We start from the raw sequence: 12,927 nt of genomic DNA, 5'->3' as shown, positions 1-12,927 counted from the left end.
GGGGGGCTGTGCCGGCCTGCCGGGGGGCTGTGTGGACTGCCCGGGGTCTGTACCGGCCTGCCGGGGGGCTGTGCCGGCCTGCCGGTGGTCTGTGCACCCTGTGGGGGTCTGTACCGGCCTGCCGGGGGGCTGTGCCGGCCTGCCGGTGGTCTGTGCACCCTGTGGGGGTCTGTACCGGCCTGCCGGGGGGCTGTGCCGGCCTGCCGGGGGGCTGTGCTGATGTCCGGGGGTCTGTGCAAGCATCGTCCGATGGGACTACAAGTCCCATCGGGCGATGCCTGCTACCATGACAGTGATTGACACATTAGCCAATGATGGGACAGTAGTAGTCCCATCATCCGGCTAATGTGTTAAATGTTAAAAAAAAAAAAAAAAAAAAAAAATACTACATGCATGCTACATACATACTACATGCATGCTACATATATACTACATACATACTACATACATGCTACATACATACTGCATGCTACATACATACTACATACATACTACATACATACTACATATATACTACATACATACTACATACATGCTACATACATACTGCATGCTACATACATACTACATACATACATACTACATACATACTACATACATGCTACATACTGCATGCTACATACATACTACATACATACTACATGCATGCTACATACATACTACATATATACTACATACATACTACATACATGCTACATACATACTGCATGCTACATACATACTACATACATACTACATGCATACTACATATATACTACATACATACTACATACATGCTGCATGCTACATATATACTACATGCTACATACATACTACATGCATGCTACATACATACTACATATATACTACATGCATGCTACATACATACTACATACTACATATATACTACATACATACTACATATATACTACATACATACTGCATGCTACATACATGCTACATACATACTACATACATACTACATACATACTACATGCATGCTACATGCATGCTACATGCATGCTACATACATACTACATGCATGCTACATACATACCACATACATACTACATGCTACATACATACCACATATATACTACATACATACAATACATTCATACAATACATACATAGACATACAGTACATATAACATAGAGTAACATACTTACCAATACTTGTCACATTGTTCCCCGAAGCCATTGTCTATTCCGGGATAAATATTAACATAACAAACCACAAAAATACTCACCCACGATCCGAAGCAGTCCACGAGTGTGTCCCACGACGATCTTGGGTAGAGAACTGCAGCATCAGATGATGCTGCCGTTCTCTACGGGCTGCAGGAATCCAATGACGGAAGGTAGGTATCCTTCCGCACTGTATTCCTCCGCCACTTAAAAAAAAAAAGTCCCTAGTCTCACTTTATGCCATTGCTGTGTGGGAATTTCCCACACAGCAATGGCATAAAGTGAGACTAGGGACTTTTTTTTTTTTAAGTGGCGGAGGAATACAGTGCGGAAGGATACCTACCTTCCGTCATTGGATTCCTGCAGCCCGTAGAGAACGGCAGCATCATCTGATGCTGCAGTTCTCTACCCAAGATCGTCGTGGGACACACTCGTGGACTGCTTCGGATCGTGGGTGAGTATTTTTGTGGTTTGTTATGTTAATATTTATCCCGGAATAGACAATGGCTTCGGGGAACAATGTGACAAGTATTGGTAAGTATGTTACTCTATGTTATATGTACTGTATGTCTATGTATGTATTGTATGAATGTATTGTATGTATGTAGTATGTATGTGGTATGTATGTAGCATGCATGTAGTATGTATGTAGCATGCATGTAGTATGTATGTAGTATGTATGTAGTATGTATGTAGTATATATGTAGTATGTAGTATGAATGTAGTATATATGTAGTATGTATGTTGCATGTAGTATTTATGTAGTATGAATGTAGCATGTATGTAGTATGTAGTATGAATGTAGCATGTATGTAGTATGCATGTTGTATGTATGTAGCATGTAATTTTTTTTTTTTTTTTTTTTTTTTTACATTTAACACATTAGCCGGATGATGGGACTACTACTGTCCCATCATTGGCTAATGTGTCAATCACTGTCATGGTAGCAGGCATCGCCCGATGGGACTTGTAGTCCCATCGGACGATGCCTGCACAGACCCCCGGAGCCTGCACAGACCACCGGCAGGCCGGCACAGCCCCCCGGCAGGCCGGCACAGCCCCCCGGAGCCTGCACAGCCCCCCGGCAGGCCGGCACAGCCCCCCGGCAGGCCGGCACAGCCCCCCGGAGCCTGCACAGCCCCCCGGCAGGCCGGCACAGCCCCCCGGCAGGCCGGCACAGCCCCCCGGAGCCTGCACAGACCACCGGCAGGCCGGCACAGACCACCGGAGCCTGCACAGACCCCCTGGCAGGCCGGCACAGCCCCCCGAAAGGCCCGTACAGACCCCAGAGAGGCTGTACAAGGGCAGGAAAGGGTTTTTCTTATTCCGATACCGGAAGTCCCATAGACTTGAATGGGACTTCCGGTATCGGAATCGGCGATACCGATACTTTTTTTAAAGATCGGCCGATACCATCCGATACGATACTTTGAAGTATCGGACGGTATCGCTCAACTCTAGTAGAGGGACATGTGATTTTGGCAGCCAATAGCAGAAGCACTTATGTCTGGTCATTGTGGATGGTATTTGTGCTGTAATTGGCTGCCTGAATCTGCATACATTAAGTTAATATAAAGAAGAAAAAAAATTAAAAAAGAAAGAAAAACAGGCCGTCGCTCTGACCTCTCCCCATTAAATCCCCTCATTAAAGACCCCACACTCAAAATTCATTACCACTCTTCAAGACAAAGTCCTGACAAAGCATTAGTGAAATCCCTTTCAATTACTGAACTGTTCCCGGAATTTTGCCGGGTTTAAGGGAAAATGCTCGAAAATCTGTACACAAATCCCAATGAGCTGCATTCATGCCAAATTTGAGATTGTTGAACGTTTTCTGAAAATGTCCGCTCATCAGTATTTATAAAAAAAATTTTAAAATCTGTATTTAGTTGTTAAACACTAAAAAATGCTGAATAGGCAGGGTATTTAGTAACAATAATATAAATGCTGGTGGTTGGGAAGACAGAGGGGACCTGTCTGGTTCCCTTTTAAGATAATTTACAATAAAATGTTTTTAGAAATGACCATTCTCCTTATTTTTAGGTTCAGACTTGTCTTTACGACTGGTAAATGGCAATGGTCAATGTAACGGTCGTGTAGAAATCCTCTATAATGGAGCATGGGGAACTGTGTGTGATGATTATTTTGATCTGAATGCTGCACAAGTTGTATGCCGGCAGTTAAATTGTGGCCAAGCTCTTGCATTTAATGGCAGTGCTGCATTTGGCCAAGGACAAGGAGTAATTGTATTGGATGATGTGCAATGCACTGGCAATGAACAACGCGTATGGGACTGCCTACACCAACCATTTACAGTACATAACTGTGGACATAACGAAGATGTTGGAGTTGTCTGCTCAGGTATATTTTTGAAATGATGAAATCTTATTCAGTGACCTCACATCATTTTGTTTGCATAGATGTTAAATTAATCCACATTTTCATATTTTCTACAACTAAGGTTAACTCAAACAATATTTTTTTTTATAAGAAAATATTAATGGACTGGAGGTACTTTGGTTCCTTCCCCATTAAGTCCAAAATGTTAAGGGGTTTTATATGGTAATAGGATGCCTTTGTCAGGTGTATTGACACCACAATAATGAGATGTTGATGGGTTTCTGTTACAGGGTTTTAATCTACATAATAATTATTAATGTTTTGTTTGACTAATAATAATCAATATTCAGCTAATATTAGATTGGAACATGTGTCCTCCTGCCTGCATGAGAATTTTAGCACAATTTAGATTAGGAAATATGGCCTCCTGACTGCACCAGAATATTGGCACAAATGATTTAGAATAGGAAATGTGGCATTATGCCTGCACCAGAATATTAGCACAAACGATTTAGATTAGGAAATGTGGCCTCCTGCCTGCACCACAATAGTAGCACAAACAATTTAGATTAGAAAATATGGTCTCCTGCCTCCTGCGTGCACTTCAATAATAGAACAGAAGATTTAGTGTGTATGAACTAAACTATTGTCAAAAAGGATTGAGATTAAAAAGTGCAGGCTGGTGTCAGGACCACACTATTAGCTGAAAGGATTTTGATTCTGAAATATGAAGACCTGCCTGTAACACCATATTAGCACAAATAGTTTAGATAAAGAAATGAGGCCTCCTTTTCAAACCAAAAATTTTTAGCCGAAGCAAGTTTGATTAGGAAACATGGAGTCTTGCTGGCACCACAATATTAGCCCAGAACATCATGACTGGGAAATGTGGTCTTCTGCCTGCACCACAATATTAGCCCAAAGAATTTTTATTAGGAATTATGGCATCCTGCCTGCACCACAATGTTAGTCCAAACGATGTTCATTAGGAAATGTAGCCTCCTTCCTGGACGACAATATTAATCCAAATTATTGTAATTAGGAAATGTGGCCTCCTAACTATTAGCACAATCATTTTAGATAACGGAAGGTTGATTTTACACAGGATTCTATACAACTTAAGTAGCTGACAATAAGCTGCATTTCTAACTATCTGACAACTTGCAACAGCCATAGAAGAAGCCTCTCACTTCTGTTACACTGACAAAATCGGGACACCCCCAACAACATCTTCACTTTTTATAAGGAGAGGGACATGTGATTTTGGCAGCCAATTGCAGAAGCACTTGTGTCTGGACATTGTGGATGGTATTTGTGCTGTGATTGGCTGCCAGAATCTACACATTGTAAGTTATTATAAAGAAGAAAAAAATTTGAAAAAGAAAAAAATGAAAAACAGTCAGTTGCTTCTCTGACCTCTCCCCATTAAATCCCCTCATTAAAGACCCCCCACTCAAAATTCAGCACCGCTATCCAAGAAAAAGTCGTAACAAAGCATTAGCGGAATCACGGTCATTTACTGAACGGTTCCCGGAATATTGCAAGTTTTAAGGGAAAATGCTCATAAATCTAAACACAAATACAAATGAGCTGCTTTCCGGCCAAATTTGAGATTGTTGAACGTTTTCCAAAAAAGTCCACTCATCACTATTTATAATATTTTTTTTTTAATCTGCATTTAGGTGTTTACACAATAAAGGGATGAAAAAGCAGGGTATTTAGTAACAATAACACAAATGCTGGTGGTTGTGATCACGTAGAGGACCTTTCTGGTTCTTTTTAAGATAATTTACAATAAAATGTTTTTAGAAATGACCATTCTCCTTTTTTTTAGGTTCTCTAGGTTCAGGCTTGTCTTTAAGACTGGTAAATGGCAATGGTCAATGTAATGGTCGTGTAGAAATCCTCTATAATGGAGCATGGGGAACTGTGTGTGATGATTATTTTGATCTGAATGCTGCACAAGTTGTATGCCGGCAGTTAAATTGTGGCCAAGCTCTTGCATTTAATGGCAGTGCTGCATTTGGCCAAGGACAAGGAGTAATTGTATTGGATGATGTGCAATGCACCGGCAATGAACAACGCGTATGGGACTGCCTACACCAACCATTTACAGTACATAACTGTGGACATAATGAAGATGTTGGAGTTGTCTGCTCAGGTATATTTTCAAAATGATGAAATCTTATTCATTGATCTCACATCATTTTGTTTGCATAGATGTTAAATTAATCCACATTTTCATATTTTCTACAACTAAGTGTAACTCAAACAATAAATATTTAATGTTTTAAGAAAATCTGAATGGACTGGAGGTACTTTGGTTCCTTCTCCATTAAATCCAAAATGTTAAGGGGTTTTAAGTGGTAGTAGGATGCCTTTGTGAGTTGTATTGAAACCACAATAATGAGATGCTGATGGGTTTCTGTTAAAGTGTTTTATTCCACATAATAATTATAAATGTTATGCTTGACTATTAATAACCAATATTCAGCTAATATTAGATTAGGACATGTGTCCTCCTGCCTGCATTAGAATTTTAGCACAATTTACATTAGGAAATGTGGCCTCCTGCCTGCACCAGAATATTAGCACAAACGATTTAGATTAGGAAATGTGGCCTTCTGCCTCCTGTGTGCACTGCAATAATAAAATAGAAGATTTAGTGTGTATGGACCAAACTTTTGTAAGAAATGATTGAAATTAAAAAATGTAGGCTGTTGTCTGGACCACACTATTAGCTGAAAGGATTTAGATTATGAAATATGACAAACTGCCTGTAAAACCATATTAGCACAAATAATTTAGATAAAGAAATGTGGTCTTCTTTTTGAACCACAAAATTTCAGCCCATACAATTTTGATTAGGAAACATGGACTATTGCTGGCACCACAATATTAGCCCAAAACATCATGATTGGGAAATGTGGCCTTCTGCCTGCACCACAATATTTGACCAAACAATTTTAATTAGGAAATATGGCCACCTGCCTGCACCACAATGTTAGTACAAACGATTTTCATTAGTAAATGTAGCCTCCTTCTTGCACCACAATATTAATCCAAGTTATTGTGATAAGGAAATGTGGCCTCCTGCCTGCACCAAACTGTTAGCACAATCATTTTAGATGATGGAAGGTTGATTTTACACAGGATCCTATATAACTGAAGTAGCTGATAATAAACTGCATTTCTAACTATCTGACAACTTGCAACAGCCATAGAAGCAGCCTCTCTACTGCTAAGGTACTGTCATACTTAGCGATATCACTAGCAATATAGCTATAACTTGTGACGTTATAGCGATATTGCTATGTCTGATACTTACCTATGACCCGCTCCCCCGCTGGTTATCGCTGATCGCGTGAGAACGTCCAGGACTGTTTCTCGTCGTCAGCTTCCTGCGGCGCTTCCTGTGGAGAGACGAGCGACGCGTGGATGCGGGCAGGAGGACGTCTTCATCGCCTCGTCTGACAGGTAAGTAGCGACCCCCGACCCCATCGATCTCGCTGGTGAGATCTGCCTGTGTGGCAGCTCACTAGCGACCACTTAGCGATGCAACAGCGATCCTGACCCCGTCATATCACTGGTCGGGATCGCTGGTGCATCGCTAAGCGTGACAGTACCTTTACACTGACAAAATCACGACACCCAAATAACATATTCGCTTTTTATATGTAGAGGGACATGTGATTTTGGCAGCCAATAGCAGAAGCACTTATGTCTGGTCATTGTGGATGGTATTTGTGCTGTAATTGGCTGCCTGAATCTGCATACATTAAGTTAATATAAAGAAGAAAAAAAATTAAAAAAGAAAGAAAAACAGGCCGTCGCTCTGACCTCTCCCCATTAAATCCCCTCATTAAAGACCCCACACTCAAAATTCATTACCACTCTTCAAGACAAAGTCCTGACAAAGCATTAGTGAAATCCCTTTCAATTACTGAACTGTTCCCGGAATTTTGCCGGGTTTAAGGGAAAATGCTCGAAAATCTGTACACAAATCCCAATGAGCTGCATTCATGCCAAATTTGAGATTGTTGAACGTTTTCTGAAAATGTCCGCTCATCAGTATTTATAAAAAAAATTTTAAAATCTGTATTTAGTTGTTAAACACTAAAAAATGCTGAATAGGCAGGGTATTTAGTAACAATAATATAAATGCTGGTGGTTGGGAAGACAGAGGGGACCTGTCTGGTTCCCTTTTAAGATAATTTACAATAAAATGTTTTTAGAAATGACCATTCTCCTTATTTTTAGGTTCAGACTTGTCTTTACGACTGGTAAATGGCAATGGTCAATGTAACGGTCGTGTAGAAATCCTCTATAATGGAGCATGGGGAACTGTGTGTGATGATTATTTTGATCTGAATGCTGCACAAGTTGTATGCCGGCAGTTAAATTGTGGCCAAGCTCTTGCATTTAATGGCAGTGCTGCATTTGGCCAAGGACAAGGAGTAATTGTATTGGATGATGTGCAATGCACTGGCAATGAACAACGCGTATGGGACTGCCTACACCAACCATTTACAGTACATAACTGTGGACATAACGAAGATGTTGGAGTTGTCTGCTCAGGTATATTTTTGAAATGATGAAATCTTATTCAGTGACCTCACATCATTTTGTTTGCATAGATGTTAAATTAATCCACATTTTCATATTTTCTACAACTAAGGTTAACTCAAACAATATTTTTTTTTATAAGAAAATATTAATGGACTGGAGGTACTTTGGTTCCTTCCCCATTAAGTCCAAAATGTTAAGGGGTTTTATATGGTAATAGGATGCCTTTGTCAGGTGTATTGACACCACAATAATGAGATGTTGATGGGTTTCTGTTACAGGGTTTTAATCTACATAATAATTATTAATGTTTTGTTTGACTAATAATAATCAATATTCAGCTAATATTAGATTGGAACATGTGTCCTCCTGCCTGCATGAGAATTTTAGCACAATTTAGATTAGGAAATATGGCCTCCTGACTGCACCAGAATATTGGCACAAATGATTTAGAATAGGAAATGTGGCATTATGCCTGCACCAGAATATTAGCACAAACGATTTAGATTAGGAAATGTGGCCTCCTGCCTGCACCACAATAGTAGCACAAACAATTTAGATTAGAAAATATGGTCTCCTGCCTCCTGCGTGCACTTCAATAATAGAACAGAAGATTTAGTGTGTATGAACTAAACTATTGTCAAAAAGGATTGAGATTAAAAAGTGCAGGCTGGTGTCAGGACCACACTATTAGCTGAAAGGATTTTGATTCTGAAATATGAAGACCTGCCTGTAACACCATATTAGCACAAATAGTTTAGATAAAGAAATGAGGCCTCCTTTTCAAACCAAAAATTTTTAGCCGAAGCAAGTTTGATTAGGAAACATGGAGTCTTGCTGGCACCACAATATTAGCCCAGAACATCATGACTGGGAAATGTGGTCTTCTGCCTGCACCACAATATTAGCCCAAAGAATTTTTATTAGGAATTATGGCATCCTGCCTGCACCACAATGTTAGTCCAAACGATGTTCATTAGGAAATGTAGCCTCCTTCCTGGACGACAATATTAATCCAAATTATTGTAATTAGGAAATGTGGCCTCCTAACTATTAGCACAATCATTTTAGATAACGGAAGGTTGATTTTACACAGGATTCTATACAACTTAAGTAGCTGACAATAAGCTGCATTTCTAACTATCTGACAACTTGCAACAGCCATAGAAGAAGCCTCTCACTTCTGTTACACTGACAAAATCGGGACACCCCCAACAACATCTTCACTTTTTATAAGGAGAGGGACATGTGATTTTGGCAGCCAATTGCAGAAGCACTTGTGTCTGGACATTGTGGATGGTATTTGTGCTGTGATTGGCTGCCAGAATCTACACATTGTAAGTTATTATAAAGAAGAAAAAAATTTGAAAAAGAAAAAAATGAAAAACAGTCAGTTGCTTCTCTGACCTCTCCCCATTAAATCCCCTCATTAAAGACCCCCCACTCAAAATTCAGCACCGCTATCCAAGAAAAAGTCGTAACAAAGCATTAGCGGAATCACGGTCATTTACTGAACGGTTCCCGGAATATTGCAAGTTTTAAGGGAAAATGCTCATAAATCTAAACACAAATACAAATGAGCTGCTTTCCGGCCAAATTTGAGATTGTTGAACGTTTTCCAAAAAAGTCCACTCATCACTATTTATAATATTTTTTTTTTAATCTGCATTTAGGTGTTTACACAATAAAGGGATGAAAAAGCAGGGTATTTAGTAACAATAACACAAATGCTGGTGGTTGTGATCACGTAGAGGACCTTTCTGGTTCTTTTTAAGATAATTTACAATAAAATGTTTTTAGAAATGACCATTCTCCTTTTTTTTAGGTTCTCTAGGTTCAGGCTTGTCTTTAAGACTGGTAAATGGCAATGGTCAATGTAATGGTCGTGTAGAAATCCTCTATAATGGAGCATGGGGAACTGTGTGTGATGATTATTTTGATCTGAATGCTGCACAAGTTGTATGCCGGCAGTTAAATTGTGGCCAAGCTCTTGCATTTAATGGCAGTGCTGCATTTGGCCAAGGACAAGGAGTAATTGTATTGGATGATGTGCAATGCACCGGCAATGAACAACGCGTATGGGACTGCCTACACCAACCATTTACAGTACATAACTGTGGACATAATGAAGATGTTGGAGTTGTCTGCTCAGGTATATTTTCAAAATGATGAAATCTTATTCATTGATCTCACATCATTTTGTTTGCATAGATGTTAAATTAATCCACATTTTCATATTTTCTACAACTAAGTGTAACTCAAACAATAAATATTTAATGTTTTAAGAAAATCTGAATGGACTGGAGGTACTTTGGTTCCTTCTCCATTAAATCCAAAATGTTAAGGGGTTTTAAGTGGTAGTAGGATGCCTTTGTGAGTTGTATTGAAACCACAATAATGAGATGCTGATGGGTTTCTGTTAAAGTGTTTTATTCCACATAATAATTATAAATGTTATGCTTGACTATTAATAACCAATATTCAGCTAATATTAGATTAGGACATGTGTCCTCCTGCCTGCATTAGAATTTTAGCACAATTTACATTAGGAAATGTGGCCTCCTGCCTGCACCAGAATATTAGCACAAACGATTTAGATTAGGAAATGTGGCCTTCTGCCTCCTGTGTGCACTGCAATAATAAAATAGAAGATTTAGTGTGTATGGACCAAACTTTTGTAAGAAATGATTGAAATTAAAAAATGTAGGCTGTTGTCTGGACCACACTATTAGCTGAAAGGATTTAGATTATGAAATATGACAAACTGCCTGTAAAACCATATTAGCACAAATAATTTAGATAAAGAAATGTGGTCTTCTTTTTGAACCACAAAATTTCAGCCCATACAATTTTGATTAGGAAACATGGACTATTGCTGGCACCACAATATTAGCCCAAAACATCATGATTGGGAAATGTGGCCTTCTGCCTGCACCACAATATTTGACCAAACAATTTTAATTAGGAAATATGGCCACCTGCCTGCACCACAATGTTAGTACAAACGATTTTCATTAGTAAATGTAGCCTCCTTCTTGCACCACAATATTAATCCAAGTTATTGTGATAAGGAAATGTGGCCTCCTGCCTGCACCAAACTGTTAGCACAATCATTTTAGATGATGGAAGGTTGATTTTACACAGGATCCTATATAACTGAAGTAGCTGATAATAAACTGCATTTCTAACTATCTGACAACTTGCAACAGCCATAGAAGCAGCCTCTCTACTGCTAAGGTACTGTCATACTTAGCGATATCACTAGCAATATAGCTATAACTTGTGACGTTATAGCGATATTGCTAGCGATATTGCTATGTCTGATACGTACCTACGACCCGCTCCCCCGATGGTTATCGCTGATCGCGTGAGAACGTCCAGGACTGTTTCTCGTCGTCAGCTTCCTGCGGCGCTTCCTGTGGAGAGACGAGCGACGCGTGGACGCGGGCAGGAGGACGTCTTCATCGCCTCGTCTGACAGGTAAGTAGCGACCCCCGACCCCATCGATCTCGCTGGTAAGATCTGCCTGTGTGGCAGCTCACTAGCGATCACTTAGCGTTGCACCAGCGATCCTGACCCCGTCATATCGCTGGTCGAGATAGCTGGTGCATCGCTAAGCGTGACAGTACCTTTACACTGACAAAATCACGACACCCAAAAAACATATTCGCTTTTTATATGTAGAGGGACATGTGATTTTGGCAGCCAATAGCAGAAGCACTTATGTCTGGTCATTGTGGATGGTATTTGTGCTGTGATTGGCTGCCTGAATCTGCATACATTAAGTTAATATAAAGAAGAAAAAAAATTAAAAAAGAAAGAAAAAAACAGGCCGTCGCTCCTCTGACCTCTCCCCATTAAATCCCTTCATTAAAGACCCCCCACTCAAAATTCATTATCACTCTTCAAGACAAAGTCCTAACAAAGCATTAGTGAAATCCCTTTCAATTACTGAACTGTTCCCGGAATTTTGCCGGGTTTAAGGGAAAATGCTCGAATATCTGTACACAAATCCCAATGAGCTGCATTCATGCCAAATTTGAGATTGTTGAACGTTTTCTGAAAATGTCCGCTCATCAGTATTTATAAAAAAAATTTTAAAATCTGTATTTAGTTGTTAAACACTATAAAAGGCTGAATAGGCAGGGTATTTAGTAACAATAATACAAATGCTGGTGGTTGGGAGGACAGAGGGGACCTGTCTGGTTCCCTTTTAAGATAATTTACAATAAAATGTTTTTAGAAATGACCATTCTCCTTATTTTTAGGTTCAGACTTGTCTTTACGACTGGTAAATGGCAATGGTCAATGTAACGGTCGTGTAGAAGTCCTCTATAATGGAGCATGGGGAACTGTGTGTGATGATTATTTTGATCTGAATGCTGCACAAGTTGTATGCCGGCAGTTAAATTGTGGCCAAGCTATTGCATTTAATGGCAGTGCTGCATTTGGCCAAGGACAAGGAGTAATTGTATTGGATGACGTGCAATGCACCGGCAATGAACAACGCGTATGGGACTGCCTACACCAACCATTTACAGTACATAACTGTGGACATAATGAAGATGTTGGAGTTGTCTGCTCAGGTATATTTTCGAAATGATGAAATCTTATTCAGTGATCTCACATCATTTTGTTTGCATAGATGTTAAATTAATCCACATTTTCATATTTTCTACAACTAAGGTTAACTCAAACAATAGTTTTTTTTGTAAGAAAATCTTAATGGACTGGAGGTACTTTGGTTCCTTCCCCATTAAGTCCAAAATGTTAAGGGGTTTTATATGGTAATAGGATGCCTTTGTCAGGTGTATTGACACCACAATAATGAGATGCTGATGGGTTTCTGTTACA

The 12,927-nt window shown here is 39.6% G+C and overlaps 1 protein-coding gene across 1 annotated transcript in view; it reads left to right on the top strand.

The window, feature by feature from the left end:
* Positions 1–12,927, top strand: part of LOC141059749 (uncharacterized) — a 95,165-nt gene that overhangs the window by 32,232 nt on the left and 50,006 nt on the right. The window contains 5 exon segments of the mRNA XM_073555883.1: positions 3,217–3,528; positions 5,342–5,668; positions 7,768–8,085; positions 9,908–10,225; positions 12,342–12,659. Coding sequence (XP_073411984.1) covers positions 3,217–3,528; positions 5,342–5,668; positions 7,768–8,085; positions 9,908–10,225; positions 12,342–12,659 — 1,593 coding nt within the window.

Source organism: Dendrobates tinctorius, unplaced genomic scaffold, assembly GCF_039654945.1.
Source record: "Dendrobates tinctorius isolate UK_male_01 unplaced genomic scaffold, ASM3965494v1 ptg000230l, whole genome shotgun sequence".
In the NCBI taxonomy this organism is placed as follows: Eukaryota; Metazoa; Chordata; class Amphibia; order Anura; family Dendrobatidae; genus Dendrobates; species Dendrobates tinctorius.
Note: the sequence above shows the minus strand (reverse complement) of the source record. Positions and strands in the feature narration are given on the sequence as shown.